Source organism: Vulpes vulpes, chromosome 15 (assembly GCF_048418805.1).
Source record: "Vulpes vulpes isolate BD-2025 chromosome 15, VulVul3, whole genome shotgun sequence".
In the NCBI taxonomy this organism is placed as follows: domain Eukaryota; kingdom Metazoa; phylum Chordata; class Mammalia; order Carnivora; family Canidae; genus Vulpes; species Vulpes vulpes.
In genome coordinates, this window is record NC_132794.1 from 102,452,347 (window position 1) to 102,469,590 (window position 17,244).

A 17,244-nucleotide genomic window follows, 5' to 3' on the forward strand; every position below is an offset into this window, starting at 1 on the left:
TTTTGAAGATTCCTATCTCACATTTGTCTTTCATGCATTTTGAGCCTATTTTTGTGTATGCAGTTTCATCCTGCATGTGGCTGTCCAATTTTTCCAGCACGGTTTGTTGAAGAGACCATCTTTTTTCCTTTGGATATTCTTTCCTGTTTTGTCGAAGATGAGTTGACCATAGAGTTGAGGGTCCATTTCTGGGTTCTCATTCTGTTTCATTGGTTTATGTGTCTGTTTTTGTGCCAGGACCATACTGTGTTGATGATTACAGCTTTGTAATGTACCTTGAAGTCTGCAATATAGTTTGTGATGCATCCAGCTTTGGTTTTCTTTTTCAACATTCCTTTGGCTATTCGGGATCTTTTCTGGTTCCATAAAAATTTTAGGATAATTTGTTCAGCTCTGGGAAAAATGTTAATGGTATTTTGATAGGAATTGCATTGAATGTGTAGATTGCTCTAGGTAGATATTTGTTCTTCCAATCCATGAGCATGGAACGTTTTTCCATTTCTTCGGGTCTTCCTCGATTTCTCTAATAAGTGTTTTATAGTTTTCAGAGTACAGATCCTTTACCTCTTCGGTTAGCAGCAATGTCCACAATAGCAAACTATGGAGAGAGCCTAGATGTCCATTGACATTTGAATGGATAAAGAAGATGTGGGAGGTGTGCGTGTGTATGTATATACATATATATATGCAGTGAATATTAACCATCAAAAAAAGAAATCCTGCCATTGGATCAAACTACAGGATATTATGTTAGTGAAATAAGTGAATCAGAGAAAAATAATTATGCTTTCACTCATGTGGGATTTAAGAAACAGGAGTATAGGTGAAGGGAGGCGAAAAAAAATAGAACAAGGTGAAATCAAAGAGGGAGACAAACCATAAGAGACCCTGAACCATAGGAAGCAAACTGAGGATTGCCAGGTTAGGTGTTAGGGGGATGAGGTAACTGGGTGATGGGCGTTAAGGAGGGCACGTGATATGAGAGCTGGGTGTTATATGCAACTGATGAATCACTGAACTCTACCTCTGAAACTAATAATACACTATATGTTAATTGAATTTAAATAAAAAAATAAAAACCTCAATGAACTGAATGTTTCCTTTGAGTAGCCATTCTCACTGAATGCGTGTGGTTACCAGAAAAACAAAAAACATTAGAGAAGAAAAAAATCATAGCTGAGTGTCTGCTGCAAGTACTTTTGGTGGTAAAAGAATTAACTCACCATGGTAAAAATTAACTTTAGCTTCTAGTCTTCTGGGAAAGAAGAAGGCTTACAGTCACTGGTTGCAGGTGTATCCTGGATGCTTTTGACCAGATGGAGGAGGGGGAACAGGATTCCAAGGGAGTAAAAGACAGGGTTTGCCCCTTAGCTTCATGTTTTGTTGGTGTCAAATCATGAAGCACAGAACAAAAGTCAAGACCTTATTTTTGCCTGTAGAACTATGATAGTTACTTCCATTCCACTGGTCTTTTATTACATCAGTGATTCCTTTAACATGAAGAAATTTGGGGACCCTCCTAATTAACCTCTTATGTTAAATAACTAATCATTGTGGATTTGGGGATAAGTATTCATCACCAGTAGCATGTAAAAAAATAGTAGATTGTATATGAGGGAACTGTTTTAAAACTGAGTAGGATTAGCCTATGAGGTATCATGACTCTTGCAGCAATGTCTGTAACACCCCTATACCTGTATACCAGAAGGAAGCAGCCCAAGGTGGGAAAGCACAGCATTATGGAATAGTGTCTGTCCGTTCCAGATTCAGATATGCCCAGTGGCTGACATAGGATAAAGCCAAGCAGGGATCATTTCAATTTCTTACAGGTGTTTAATGTTGAAATACATTTTAGAATTCAGAGGACTGTAAAAAGAAAAAAAAGGCAATTTTTATGTGATAAACACATTTTAAAATTCCAAAAGAGGGGTGTGATCCTGGAGACCCGGGATTGAGTCCCATGTCAGGTTCCCTGCATGGAGCCTGCTTCTCCCTCTGCCTGTGTCTCTGCCTCTCTCTCTCTGTATCTCTCATGAATGAATAAATAAAATCTTAAAAAAAATTCCAAAAGATGTTAGGTTAACTGCAAGTTTTATGTATACTCACAGTAGTCCTGGCTGCTATTCCAGAAGCTGGTGCATAAGGGGAAATAGTGTTCAAAGTAAGGGGTAGTATAATGATTATTCTGATTGGCTGTTGGCTCACATCTGCAGTCCAGTGTTCAGTTAGGAGAAGGATGTCTATGTGAGGGTCTCTAATGAACTAGAGAAAGTCCAGACTTGTGAGGACTCTCAAAGATGTTTATAACAGCTGGTGAAGGACCTGCAGCAAAGTGGAAATGGTAGATATCTCAGATATTTGAAAGGTTATGGTTATAGGGCAGCAACAGGAGTCAGTCAATTGGGAAGTGAACCATTTTATAAAAATGCAGTACAGTTGGCTGTCTAAAGTTGAAGTTACAAGCTTCTAGCTATAGAACAGGTCTACATGTCTATTTGCCCTGGGCGTTGTAATGAAAATTCCTGACTAGGGTGAGGCAAGTGAGGTGTCTTTCTAACCTACATATTTCCACTCTAGGTGGAGCTTCTTTTAAGCTTAAATCTTTTTTATTTGGTGCTTAAACTTCTACATTGGGTTTAAGACTGATTTTGGGGTTTTTTTCTGAGTCAAACTTATTTACTAATTTTTGGACTTTGGAGGAGTGGATTTAAGACTTGAAATTCTGCTATTAAATTGGAGAAAACCTCATAAGGTGATGTAATTCTCTATTTAAGATTGCCACATGTAACTTTAGACCGTGAATTTCATTTTCACTCTCCAGATTGTCATGAAGACAGTGCAATAATGCACTTTAAATAGTTTCATCATATAATTATTTTTTTAATGCCTCATTGTACAAAACACTATGTTAGGTGCTATGGGAAACCAGGGTTTTTGTTGTTAATGTTTTTAGTGAGACCTGGTTCCTGCACAAGCTACTTAAAATCTAGCATGTAGACATAACTGTCTATTGCTATGATACAGGCTAGAAAGCTGTGAATTGCCTTTCCATCAGCCTTACTGAATAAAAACAAAGGAAAGGCTATTTCAAGAGTTACGTGTTGAGGGTCCCAATGGTGTCTTGAAGAGGACTATATCCTAATTTTGTGTGTGTGTTTTTTTAAAAGATTTATCTATTTATTTATCATAGACAGAGGCAGAGACACAGGAGGAGGGAGAAGCAGGCTCCATGCAGGGAGCCCGACGTGGGACTCGATCCCGGGACTCCAGGATCGTGCCCTGGGCCAAAGGCAGATGCTAAACCGCTGAGCCACCCAGGGATCCCCTAATTTTGTGGCTTTAATATTACTTAATCCTTCACTTGGTTTATTTTTTTAAAGATTTTATTTATTCATGAGAGATAAAGAGGCAGAATCATAGGCAGAGGGAGAAACAGACTTCCTGTGGGGAGAGCCTGATGTGGGACTTCATCCCAGGGCCCCAGGATCACGACGTGAGCCAAAGGCAGAGGCTCAACCACTGAGTCACCCAGGTGTCCCCTTTACTTGGTTTGAAATTAACAACACTTAAGGGAAAATAGCTTACTTTAAATGTAATATTAATATTTTAGTCTTTAAAATGCCTTTTTCTATAAGAGTAATCTTTAAACACTTGGAAAATGAAAAAGACTGTAAAAAAGATTCATCAGCCTACTTACCCATTAACACTCGTCGTTATTTAAAATTTGATGTGTTTCATTGATCTTGCTTACATGGAGAGGTTTTCTTTTTTTGCAGTTATTCTGAAAATAGCGTTTCTGATTTTCTTCATTTCTATTCTAACATATTGTATAATTTTGGAAACTAGGATTCTAAATGGTAGTGTTAATATTTCTCTGCTAGCGATATCACAGTTAACCTTTTTCTTCAATTTTTCTTTTACTATATTAAATAGGATCTTTAGATGTTCAGGATTATTATTATTTTTGATGAGGGGCAGGGTGGAGGGGCAGAGGGACAGGGAGAAAGAGAATCTTAAGTAGGCTTCATGCCCCAGGGGCTCCATCTCACAACCCTGAGATCATGACCTGAGCGGAAATCAAGAGTTGGACACTTAACCAACCAAGCCACCCAGGCACCCCGATTTTAATGGGATGATTTCTAGATGTAGAGTTACCAGATGAGTGGCTAGGAACATTTTTAAGAATACACGTATACCTGGGGTGACTGGGTGGCATGATCCGTTAAGTGTGCAACTCTTGGTTGCATCTCAGGTGGTGAGATCCAGCCCCTTGTCGAACTCCCTGTCAAGTGTGGGGTCTGCTTAAGGTTATCCCTCTCCCTCTGCCCTTTGTGTGCTGTCTCTCTCTCTCTCTTGCACGCGCGCTCTCAAGAAATTAAAAAGAATACATGTATACCTTAAGTGTATATATCTATTGGGCCCCTAGGTGGCTCAGTCAGTCGAGTGTCTGCTTTCGGCTCAGGTCATGATCCCAGGGTCCTGAGATCTAGCCCTGCATCCTGCTTTTTGTTCTGTGAGGAGCCTGTTTCTCCCTCTCCCTGCTGTTCCTGCTGCTTGTGTGTACACATGTGCTCTCTAGCAAATAAATATTTTTAAATATATATCTATAGACGTGCAGATGTGTGTATGTACATCCAAACTGTCTTCCCATAAGAACATATTTATATTCCCTGCAATGAGTGTCCATTTTACTTTCCAAGGATTTTTATCTATTTTTTAAAGGTTTTATTTATTTGAGAGAGAAGGAGCATGAGCAGAAAGGAGGGGGGAGAGGGAGAGGGAGAGGGAGAAGCAGGCTCCCTGGGAGCAGGGAGCCTGACTTGGGGCTCTATCCCAGGACCCGAGGATCATGACCTGAGCTGAAGGCAGATACTTAATCAACTAAGCCACCCAGGTGCCCCTTATCTGTTTATTTGAAAGAGAGCCTGTGCATGAGAGGGGTGGGAGGAGGGAGGGAGGGAGACAATCTCAAGCCAACTCTGCCCTGAGCATGGAGCTCAACACAGGGCTCAATCTCATAATCTGAGATCATGACCCGAGCTGAAATCAAGAGTTGGTCACTTAACTGACTTTGCCGCCCAGGCTCCCTGATGGTGTCCTTCTTAATTACACCCATGCTGAGCAGAAAATAATAGTCATTTAATTTGAAATTTTTTTATTACAGAGGATGATGAATATTTTCCCCATATGTTTATCAAGTAATCTTCATGTTTTGTGCATTCTGTTCATGCCTCTTGCTCACATTTTAGTGGTATCTGTATCAATTGGGCTGCAAATAGCAGAAAACTTATGGGTTTATTTGATGCCACAGTGAGTCTATGCATAGACAGATCAGGGCTGGTGTAGCAACTCAAGGACACTGCCAGAGACATCAGGTGCTCTTTTTGGTTCTACTATCCTTAGGGTGTGCTCTCTTCCTTTTTGTTTATTGCTTCCTGATTGTGTTACAGGAAGAAAGGGGTAAATGCAGCCAAAAATGTTCCTGTTCATCAGGAAAGGACAGAGCTTTCTGAGAAATTCTGCTCAGGAGAATTGATTATGGGCAGTATTGTCTCTAACTCAAGCTGCTAAATCAGAGGTAGAAGATGGCCTTTGGGTCACATAGTCTGCTATAGTATCTGAATGTTTTTACTATTTATCCTTCTTTTTAAAAAATTTGATACTGAATTTTCTGTCTTTTGTTGATCTTTATTTTCTGGCTTATTTGCTGTTTTTTTGTGATTTTTTTTTTTTTTTTTTGGTGTTTTCTGTAGTCATGTTTGATATTTCCTTTGTGATATTTTACCACCTTAAAAAAAAAAAAAACCCAAAACCCTTCACCCACTAATGTGGTTGTTGTAGGCTGATTCTCTGGGAAACAAAACTTGAGATGGAGGTTTGTGTACTGTGGCAAGTGAATGTGTTTTGCATGGCATTAGTGTTTTTGGAGTTAGTTGAGGTGGCTTTTCTAGTCTAGTGTATGCCCAGTGTTGGAAAAAATGAATGTTCTTGATTGTATTGGTCCCTACTAGATCAAGTTTATTGTGGTACTAAAATATCACCACTTGTTTTCTGTTGACAACTGTCTAAGGCATGTGTGTCCTCACTGTGGACTGAATTTCTCCTCTTTCGCTTTGTTTTATAGATCTGGGGACATTGGCTGCTCTCTCTCCTCCAGTAGTCATCAACGTAAAAAAATCTTTGCCCCAATTGAGTTCTGTTTTATCAATTATTAATATTAGTATTCCATCTTTTTTGGTTATTTACAAAGCACATGTTTTAGTTGTTATTTCCAAGCTTGCCATATCATTTTGTTTTATTTGTGCTGCTTGTGTGTAACATCTAGCAGGATGTTTTTCTCCGTAAGTCTTTTTCTCTTTTGAGACTAAATCATTGATAACTGGATTACTTGGGTTTGGTTCTGTCATCTTATTTGTTTTCCATTGACCATACTTGGATTTTTTTTCCTGTTAGTCTGAGGTTTTTTTTCTGTAATTTTAAAATTATGCATTGTTTTGTTCTGGTAGTTACCCTAATATTTTAATGCACATTCTTTGTATTTCTTTTACAGAGTCTGGAGTTACTCAGTATTCTTAACCCCACCAGTTTTCCCCTAGAAGTTATTTTCCTTTTGTAACTTCACAGTATTTCTTGCTCACTGCGCCCAACATTCTCATTCTCACTCACTCTGATTCTTTGGTGTAGGTGTGTTCATTGCCGCACATGTGCTTTTCCTGAGCTGCAGGATCTCCCACCATAACTGCCTGTCTACAGACCTTCAATTAGGGATTTCCCAAGATCTGGCCCACTGAGAGTTCCATACCTTTGAGTGTGCCTGTGCATTTCTTTATTATTTCACTCTCTTTTCTGTATTGTCATGGATTAGGCTAGACCTAATTTAAATTGAGAAATTAGAAGAAAATTTTAGGACACCAGGAAGAAGGATGTTTTTGCTATTTGTTTATCTTCTATTTATTTGTTAATGAATTAATTAATTAATGAGAGACAGAGACACAGGCAGAGGGAGAAGCAGACTCCACACAGGGAGCCCAGTGTGGGACTCAGTCTCGGGACTCTGGGATCACACTCTGGGCCGAAGGCAGACGCCCAACCGCTGAGCCACCTAGGCATCCCTGTCTTCCCTTTAAAACAATGTTAAATCACTTTTAGATACTACGTATTCCAGTTTAGCTTTCTGTGGCTCTTTTATTTTAAATTTTTTCCCCTGAGCAGTTTTGGGACAATAGGCAGTTTTACCTGCTGCCTACAGACAAAGCTGTAGGTCACAACCTCAGAAAAGTTGTTTGTCCGCTTTTATTACTTCCCTTGGGCAGGACACTTAGTATTCTTTAAGAGTAATAGAAAAACAAGCTAGCATAGGGTCTGGATAGAGGTTTCTCAAAGGCAATTTGTAACAATACATGTACCTTATTTTCAGAGAAAGGTGCATAAAGTTAGGTCTTTAAAAGCAGTAGCTACAAGTTATAATTTATGGAAGCTCAGCTGGAGATTATCAAAGCAAAGGACTTGGGAAAAACAGACCAAACAGAGGTCAGCTGAGGCAAACCCTAAGGGATGACTGGGAAGGAAGGAGTTTACCAGGCCAATGAGGAAGAGAGAGGGCACTGGGGAGCTGGATTCAGCGTATACAAGATCTTAGTGTTGAAAGTAGGAGTCGTAGAGGGATTCTGGAAGGCTAGAAAGGTAGGTGATGACCTGATGAAGACAATACCCTCTATTGTATTTCACCATTAAGTTACATGCTCTGGGTTGGAAATATTTCTTTTAAAACATGAAAGTCCTTTTTATTCCTGTTGTTTGAAAAGCTTTTTAAAGTAAAAAATGGTGTCGAACTCTGAGATTACTCTTTTGATGTCTCTTGAGTTAGCCTTTTGTCTGTAGTTGAATTGTGTGAAACTTGGGAGTTTATACTTACCAATAGAGAATCATTCTGTTTGTGTCTTTAGGCCAGGCTGTGATATCATGGTTACCTCTGCTTTGGAATTATTCATGAGCATTACTTGTTACATAAAAAGAAATCACCTGGGCCTGCAGTGCTTCTACTTTTGTCATTAAAAATTGCCTTTTAAATACACTTCTTCCCATAGACTTCTGTGAATGTTAAATTGCCACATAATATGATCTCAAGAAATAATTTGGAGGCATCTACGTGTAAAATGACAGAGCCATTTAATTTCGAGAAAAATGAAAACCAACTTCCAGCACCTGATTCTTTAAGAAGTCCTGGAGGACATGCTAACCACCCTAATTTCCGGTTGAAAAGCCCAGACAATGGAAATAAAAACAATTTTTTGCTTTGTGAGCAAACCAAACAGTATTTGGCTAGTCAAGAAGACAGTTCAGTATCTTCAAACCCTAACAGCATCAATGGAGAGGTGGTTGGATCCAAAGGAGATAGGAAGATGTCAGCAGGTGAGTGAAAACTATAGGTTTACTAATTCTTTTTTTTTTTTTTTTTTTTTAAATTTTTTTTTATTATTATTTATTTATGATAGTCACAGAGAGAGAGAGAGAGGCAGAGACACAGGCAGAGGGAGAAGCAGGCTCCATGCACCGGGAGCCCGACGTGGGATTCGATCCCGGGTCTCCAGGATCGCGCCCTGGGCCAAAGGCAGGCGCCGAACCGCTGCGCCACCCAGGGATCCCAGGTTTACTAATTCTTGAGTCTGATAATTTCTTTGGCTTATCACAGGTATATAATCACATATCCGTGGGCTATTAACAACTAAATGGCTACCTTACAGTATTTGCATTTAAAGATTTAGAAAGCCACATGCCAAATAGCTTCCTTTGACTAGTTTCATCACAAAAAGTATTTAGGAGAAGAGAATGTTTACAGATGAGCTTTCTCCCCACAGTGGGAGAACTAACTCTACTAGGGATATAAAAAGGACATACTATGGCTTTCTAAAGATTGGCCGTATTTTTAAAATGCTGTACAAATTATATGCATACAGTAGCTCACAAAGATATATGTAAGACGTTAAATTGTTTCATTAGATTTTTAAGAATTGTTCCTTTAGTCCTAATTCCAAAACCCTGGTTTTTAAGGAAGCTGGGCCTTCAGTGAATATATATATCAGATGGGATCTTTTAATGTAATGGTGATTGTAGTTCACTTGTGTGGCCCTTGGGCCTCTGGGGTTTCCCAAGAAAGGGGTCAAAACTGTTTTCCCAATAATATTAAAATATCATTGTGCTGACTTTACAGTGATGGTGCAGAAGCAAAGGTGAGTAAACCACGGATGCTTCATTAACTCCATTGTAGGTAGGGATACCTGCCTGGGCTAGTGGTCATTGGGTTTTTCATTGCTGTGAACTTGTAGTTAAGACAAAGCCAGAAATGCCTTTTTTAGGGATGTCCTTGACAGAACTCTAAGAATTATTACTAAATATCGATACTTGTTACAGTTTGGTATTTTGTGTAACACAATGGGAATTACCCCTAACTTCTGCTTTATAGGCAAGTATGAGAAGCATGTGTGTGATTGAGCTGTGAGCTATATGGAAACTTTTTGTTGAAACATCATTTTTACTTGAAAAGAATGATAAAGTTGGTTATTCAGATTTAGATATCTGGCATTCATTTTCTCAAAAATGAACAAAGGGAGGCTGTTACTTCAAGGAAAATACTTGATAGTATTTTGTTGCTAATGATAAAATTCAAGATTTCCAGCAAACATGAGAATTTCAGAAAACCCATTTCTGCCACTCCATTCTGACAGCTTTTCAATACTTAAACTTTTCTGGTGAGATGCAGTGGTGATCTTAACTAACACACATGATTTTTAAAATATATAATGAAATCTGTCCACATTTGGAAGATCTGCATAACTCAGAGTTTCTTAGTATTTTCCAAATGACCAATGCAGGATGCATAGTCATGCATGGATAAAAATCCACTCAAAGTGCAGGATAGATCAGTGGATTCCAGTGTCACATTATGAACAAGTTTTAGGTTCCACATTGCAACTACCAATTAAACTATCACTTGAGTTTTGGCATGATGTTAAAGGAAAATATCTGTAATTATCTGAGAAAGCCATTAAATACTTCTTTTTGCAACTACGTATCTGTGAGAGGCCAGATTTTATTCATATGCTTCAACAAAAGCAACACAGAGGATTGAATGCAAAAGCAGGTATGTGAACCAACTACCATTAGTTATACCTAAAGAGATGTGTAAAAACGTAAAACAATGATACTCAATTTTTTTTTTTTTTTGCTTTGGAAAATGTAGTTGTTTTAAAAACCATGTCAATGTAATGCATTTATTTTTAAATGTATTTAATTTTTAAAAGTTTAAAAGTTTAAAATTTATAATTTTAATTTGTTTTTAACATTTTGGGGGGCACAGAGGGAATGAGAAAATCTTAAGCAGGCTCCACACCTAGCACAGAGCCCCACATAGTGTTCAGTCTCAGGACCCCTAAAATCATGACCTGAGCTAAAATTGGGAGTTGGATGCTTAACTGACTGACCCACCCAGGTGGCCCTTAATTTCTAATATTAGTAAATATTTACAGACATATACCATATAAATGAAATCTCTTTAAGGTTCTCAATTTCTAAGTGTATAAATGAGTCCAAGTTCAAAAAAGTCTGAGAACTTAGTGAATGGAGAAAAATTCACAGTAAGAGGAGTAGTAATTAAGTTTCAAACAAATCCTTATTTCTCATTAGGAAAATTAGGATGTTGCTTATTTCTAATGTAGGTTTAAGGCTATTTTGGTATAGCTTTCTTATTTGAATATCTAATTACAGTATTATACATTTTCAGGAATAAAGTAATTTGCTTTTATGTTTTCTATCTTCAGGAAACTCAGTGTCACCATTAAATGTTGGAAACCGTTCCCCACCCAAAGAAGTAAATAATGTAAGATTTTTTGGGTTTTTTTTTTTCTATTTTGTGTTTTTGTTTGGGTAAAAGATTCTAAGCATGTATTCTGTTAATGTAGAATTACTCAATTTTCAGATATTATTCAAGGTCAAGCTTCCTTTTCTTTATCCTAGTATCTTGTAAAAACCGTTCTTTTTAGGTAATTGTAGTAATGCTATATAGTTGTAAATGCAGCCTTATTTGACATGCAGAAATATTACTGATCCTGTGTAGCTATTCCCAGTTTCTCCCTGTGTGACATGCTGCAGAATTTAGTGTTTAACAGTCAGGATGTTGATGGTGATAACAGTCAAGATACAGAATATTTCCATCTTTCCCTTACATGCTGTTTATGGTTATGTCCATTTCCCTCTTGCCCCTACCACCTCCTTAAGCCATGGAGCTACTAATCTAATCCACATCCAAAAGTTTGTCATTTCAAGGATGTTATATAAATGGAATCCTTTTCAGTGTAACCTTTTGGGATTGGATATATTCACTCAGCATAATTCTCTGGAGATTCATCTAGGGTTGTTGTATCAATAGTTTTATTTTTATTGCTGAGAAGTAGTCCATGGTTTAACATTCACATATTGAAGTACATCTGCAGGGTTTTCAGTTTTTGATTATTACAGCTAAAACTCATAAACATTCCTGTCCAAGGTTTATGTGAACATAAGTTTTTTGTTTTTGTTTTTGCTCTGGGATAAATGCCCAGGGGTGCAATTTCTGGTTCATGTAGTATTGCATATTTAGTTTTTTTAAGAAGCTACTAAAGCGTTTTCCAGCATACCTATACTATTCTGTGTTCCTACAGAGAATATTTGCTGCAGTATCACACCAGCATTTGGTGGTGGTGGTGGTTTTTATTGTCCCCATTCTTAGAGGTGTGTGGTGATATTTTGTGGTTTTAATCATGTTCCCCTAATTGTTTATAAACATCTCATGCATATTTGCCATCTCTGTGTCTTTTTGGTGAGCTGTTTATTCATGTCTTTTGTCCATTTTCTTTTTTTTTTTTTCTATTAACATTTATAGAATCTCCTTTATTTTTTTTACTTGGAGTTCAATTTGCCAACATATAGCATAACACCCAGTGCTCATCCCATCAAGTGCCCCCCTTGGTGCCCGTCACCCAGTAACCGCCACCCCCCACCCACCTCCCTTTCCACCACCCCTTGTTCGTTTCCCAGAGTTAGGAGTCTCTCATGTTCTGTCTCCCCTCTCTGATACTTCCCACTCATTTTCTCTCCTTTCCTCTTTATTCACCTTCACTATTTTTTATATCCCCGAAATGAATGAGACCATATAATGTTTGTCCTTCTCTGATTGACTTATTTCACTCAGCATAATACCCTCCAGTTCCATCCACGTCGAAGCAAATGGTGGGTATTTGTCGTTTCTAATGACTGAGTAATATTCCATTGTATACATAGACCACATCTTCTTTATCCATTCATCTTTTGATGGACACCGAGGCTCCTTCCACAGTTTGGCTATTGTGGACATTACTGCTAAAATATAAACGCTTGGTGTCCCAGCGTTTCACTGCATCTGTATCTTTGGGGTAAATCCCCAGCAGTGCAATTGCTGGGTCGTAGGGCAGGTCTATTTTTAACTCTTTGAGGAACCTCCACACAGTTTTCCAGAGTGGCTGCACCAGTTCACATTCCCACCAACAGTGCAAGAGGGTTCCCCTGTCTCCACATCCTCTCCAACATTTGTTGTTTCCTGTCTTGTTAATTTTCCCCATTCTCACTGGTGTGAGGTGGTATCTCATTATGGTTTTGATTTGTATTTCCCTGATGTCCAGTGATGCGGAGCATTTTCTCATGTGCTTATTGGCCATGTGTAGGTCTTCCTCTGTGAGATTTCTGTTCATGTCTTTTGCCCATTTCATGATTGGATTGTTTGTTTCTTTGCTGTTGAGTTTAATAAGTTCTTCATAGATCTTGGATACTAGCCCTTTATCTGATAGGTCATTTGCAAATATCTTCTCCCATTCTGTAGGTTGTCTTTGAGTTTTGTTGACTGTTTCTTTTGCTGTGCAAAAGCTTCTTATCTTGATGAAGTCCCAATAATTCATTTTTGGTTTTTTTTTTCTCTTGCCTTCATGGATGTATCTTGCAAGAAGTTACTGTGGCCAAGTTCAAAAAGGGTGTTGCCTGTGTTCTCCTCTAGGATTTTGATGGAATCTTGTCTCACATTTAGATATTTCATCCATTTTGAGTTTATCTTGGTGTATGGTGTAAGAGAATGGTCCAGTTTCATTCTTCTGCATGTGGATGTCCAATTTTCCCAGCACCACTTATTGAACAGACTGTCTTTATCCAGTGGATAGTCTTTCCTGCTTTGTCGAATATTAGTTGACCATAAAGTTGAGGGTCCACTTCTGGATTCTCTATTCTGTTCCATTGATCTATGTGTCTGTTGTTGTGCCAGTACCACACTGTCTTGATGACCACAGCTTTGTAGTACAACCTGAAATCTGGCATTGTGATGCCCCCAGCTATGTTTTTTTTTTTTAAATTCCCCTGGCTATTCGGGGTCTTTTCTGATTACACACAAATCTTAAGATGATTTGTTCCAACTCTCTGAAGAAAGTCCATGGTATTTTGATAGGGATTGCATTAAATGTGTAAATTGCCCTGGGTAACATTGACATTTTCACAATATTAATTCTGCCAATCCATGAGCATGAAATATTTTTCCATCTCTTTGTGTCTTCCTCCATTTCTTTCAGAAGTGTTCTGTAGTTTGTAGGGTATAGATCCTTTACCTCTTTGGTTAGGTTATTCCTAGGTATCCTATGCTTTTGGGTGCAATTGTAAATGGGATTGACTCCTTAATTTCTCTTTCTTCAATCTCGTTGTTAGTGTATAGAAATGCCACTGACTTCTGGGCATTGATTTTGTATCCTGCCATGCTGCCAAATTGCTGTATGAGTTCTAGCAATCTTGGGGTGGAGTATTTTGGGTTTTCTATGTAGAGTATCATGTCATCTGTGAAGAGGGAGAGTTTGACTTCTTCTTTGCCAATTTGAATGCCTTTTATGTCTTTTTGTTGTCTGATTGCTGAGGCTAGGACTTCTAGTACTATGTTGAATAGCAGTGGTGAGAGTGGACATCCCTGTCTTGTTCCTGATATTAGGGGAAAGGCTCCCAGTGTTTTCCCATTGAGAATGATATTTGCTGTGGGCTTTTCATAGATGGCTTTTAAGATGCTGAGGAATGTTCCCTCTATCCCTACACTCTGAAGAGTTTTGATCAGGAATGGATGCTGTATTTTGTCAAATGCTTTCTCTGCATCTATTCAAAGGATCATATGGTTCTTGTTTTTTCTCTTTCTTTTTTTTTTAATTTTTTTAAAATTTTTATTTATTTATGATAGTCACAGAGAGAGAGAGAGAGGCAGAGATACAGGCAGAGGGAGAAGCAGGCTCCATGCACCGGGAGCCTGACGTAGGATTCGATCCCGGGTCTCCAGGATCGCGCCCTGGGCCAAAGGCAGGCGCCAAACCGCTGCGCCACCCAGGGATCCCCTATTTTTTCTCTTTCTGATATGATGAATCACATTGATTGTTTTACGAGTGTTGAACCAGCCTTGCATCCTGGGGATAAATCCCACTTGGTCATGGTGAATAATCTTCTTAATGTATTGATGGATCCTACTGGCTAGTATCTTGTTGAGAATTTTTGCATCCATGTTCATCAGGGATATTGGTCTATAATTCTTTTTGGTGGGGTCTTTGGTTTTGGAATTAAGGTGATGCTGGCCTCATAGAACGAATTTGGAAGTACTCCATCTCTTTCTATCTTTCCAAACAGCTTTAGTAGAATAGGTATGGTTTCCTCTTTAAATGTTTGATAGAATTCCCCAGGGAAGCCATCTGGCCCTGGACTTTTGTGTCTTGGGAGGTTTTTGATGACTGCTTCAATTTCCTCCCTGGTTATTGGCCTGTTCAGGTTTTCTATTTCTTTCTGATCCACTTTTGGTAATTTGTGGTTTTCCAGAAATGCGTCCATTTCTTCTAGATTGCCTAATTTATTGGCGTAAAGCTGTTCATAATAAGTTTTTAAGACCATTTGTATTTCCTTGATAATGGTGGTGATCTCTCCTTTCTCATTCATGATTTTATTAATTTGAGTCTTTTCTCTCTTCTTTTTAATAAGGCTGGCTAATGGTTTATCTATCTTACTAATTCTCTCAAAGAACCAACTCCTGGTTTTCTTAATCTGTTCCACAGTTCTTCTGGTCTCTGTTTCATTGAGTTCTGCTCAAATCTTTATTAACTCTCTTCTTCTACTGGGAGTAGGATCTATTTCCTGTTTTTTCTCCAGCTCCTTTAGGTGCAAGGTTAACTTTTGTTTTTGAGTTCTTTCCAGTTTTTGGATGGATGCTTATATTGCGATGTATTTCCCCCTCAGGACTGCTTTTGCTGTATCACAAAGATTTTGAACAGTTGTATCTTCATTCTCATTAGTTTCCATGAATCTTTTAAAATTCTTCTCTAATTTCCTGATTGACCCTTTCATGTTTTAGCAGGATGGTCCTTAACCCTCACGTGTTTAAAATCCTTCCAAACTTCTTGTTGTGATTTAGTTCTAATTTCAAGGCATTGTGGTCTGAAAATATGCAGGGGACAATCCCAATCTTTTGGTATCAGTTAAGACCTGATTTGTGACCCAGTATGTGGTCTATTCTGGAGAAAGTTCCATGTACACTTGAGAAGAATGTGTATTCAGTTGCGTTTGGATGTAAAGTTCTGTAAATATCTGTGAAGTCCATCTGGTCCAGTGTATCATTTAAAGCTCTTGTTTCTTTGGAGATGTTGTGCTTAGAAGACCTGTTGATTGTAGAAAGTGCTACATTCAAGTCACCAAGTATAAGTGTATTATTATCTAAGTATGTCTTAACTTTGGTTATTAATTGATTGATATACTTGACAGCTCCCACATTCAGGGCATAAATATTCATGATTGTTAGGTCCTCTTGTTTGATAGATCCTTTGAGTATGATATAGTGTCCCTCTTCATCTCTTACTATGGACTTTGGGATAAACTTTAATTTATCTGATATAAGGATGGCTATCCCTGCTTTCTTTTGAGGACCATTTGAATGGTAAATGGTCCTCCAACCTTTTATTTTCAGGCTGTAGGTGTCCTTATGTCTAAAAATGACTCTCTTGTAGACAGCAAATAGATGGGTCCTGCTTTTTTATCCAGTCTGAAACCCTGCACCTTTTGATGGGGTCATTAATCCCATTCACGTTCAGAGTTACTATTGAAAGATATGAATTTAGTATCATCATAATACCTATTCAGTCCCTGTTTTTGTGGATTGTTTGCCTATCTTGGAAGCTCTTTATCTCTCCTTCCATTCTGAATGAAAGCCTTGCTGGATAGAGTATTCTTGGCTGCATTTCTTCTCATTTAGGACCCTGAATATATCTTGCCAGCCCTTTCTGGCCTGCCAGGTCTCTGTGGAGAGGTCTGCTGTTAATCTAATATTTCTCCCCATAAAAGTTAGAGATTTCTTGTCTCTTGCTGCTTTAAGGATCTTCTCTTTATCTTTGGAATTTGCAAGTTTCACTATTAAATGTCGAGGTGTTGAGAGGTTTTTGCTGATTTTAGGGGGGATCTCTCTATTTCCTGGATCTGAATGCCTGTTTCCCTTCCCAAGTTAGGAAAGTTCTCAGCTATGATTTGTTCAAATAATATTCTGGACCTCTGTCCTTTTCGGCGCCCTCGGGAACCCCAATTAAATGTAGATTTTTTCCTTCTGAGGGTGTCATTTATTTCCCTTAACCTATCCTCATGATCTTTTAATTATTTTTCTTTTTTCCTCAGTTTCCCTCCTTGCCATCAACTTGTCTTCTATGGCACTCACTCGTTCTTCTACTTTGTTAACCCTTGTCGTTAGGACCTCTAGTTTGGATTGCATCTCATTTAATTGATTTTTAATTTCTGCCTGATTAGATCTAAATTTTGCAGTCATGAAGTCTCTTGAATCCTTTATGCTTTTTTCTAGAGCCACCAGTAGCTTTATAATTGTGCTTCTGAATTGACTTTCTGACATTGAATTGTAATCCAAATTTTGTAACTCTGTGGGAGAGAGGACTGTTTCTGATTCTTTCTTTTGAGGTGAGTTTTTCCTTCTAGTTATTTTGCTCAGTGCAGAGTGGCCAAAAACAAGTTGTACTTGATAGAAGCGCAAACTCTTCTCACTGTAGCATTCCAGCTGTTCTCACTTTAAATCTCAGACCGAATTAGTAGGTTTTCAGGATGATTTGAAAGTTATCTAGGTAATTTGATGGGGACAGGTGATTGTGGACCCTACTCTTCTGCCATCTTGCCCCCTCCTCC

The 17,244-nt window shown here is 38.3% G+C and overlaps 1 protein-coding gene across 4 annotated transcripts in view; it reads left to right on the forward strand.

Moving 5' to 3' along the window:
• Nucleotides 1-17,244, forward strand: part of TDRD1 (tudor domain containing 1) — a 53,207-nt gene that overhangs the window by 1,634 nt on the left and 34,329 nt on the right. For 2 of the 4 annotated variants that reach the window (XM_072740090.1, XM_072740089.1), the window contains exons 2-3: nucleotides 8,088-8,412; nucleotides 10,818-10,876. In XM_072740090.1, coding sequence (XP_072596191.1) covers nucleotides 8,118-8,412; nucleotides 10,818-10,876 — 354 coding nt within the window. In that variant the 5' untranslated portion in view covers nucleotides 8,088-8,117. Of the gene's footprint in view, nucleotides 1-7,578; nucleotides 7,684-8,087; nucleotides 8,413-10,817; nucleotides 10,877-17,244 lie in introns of those variants that run through there. The other 2 variants (XM_072740091.1, XM_072740088.1) reach the window with 2 other exon arrangements.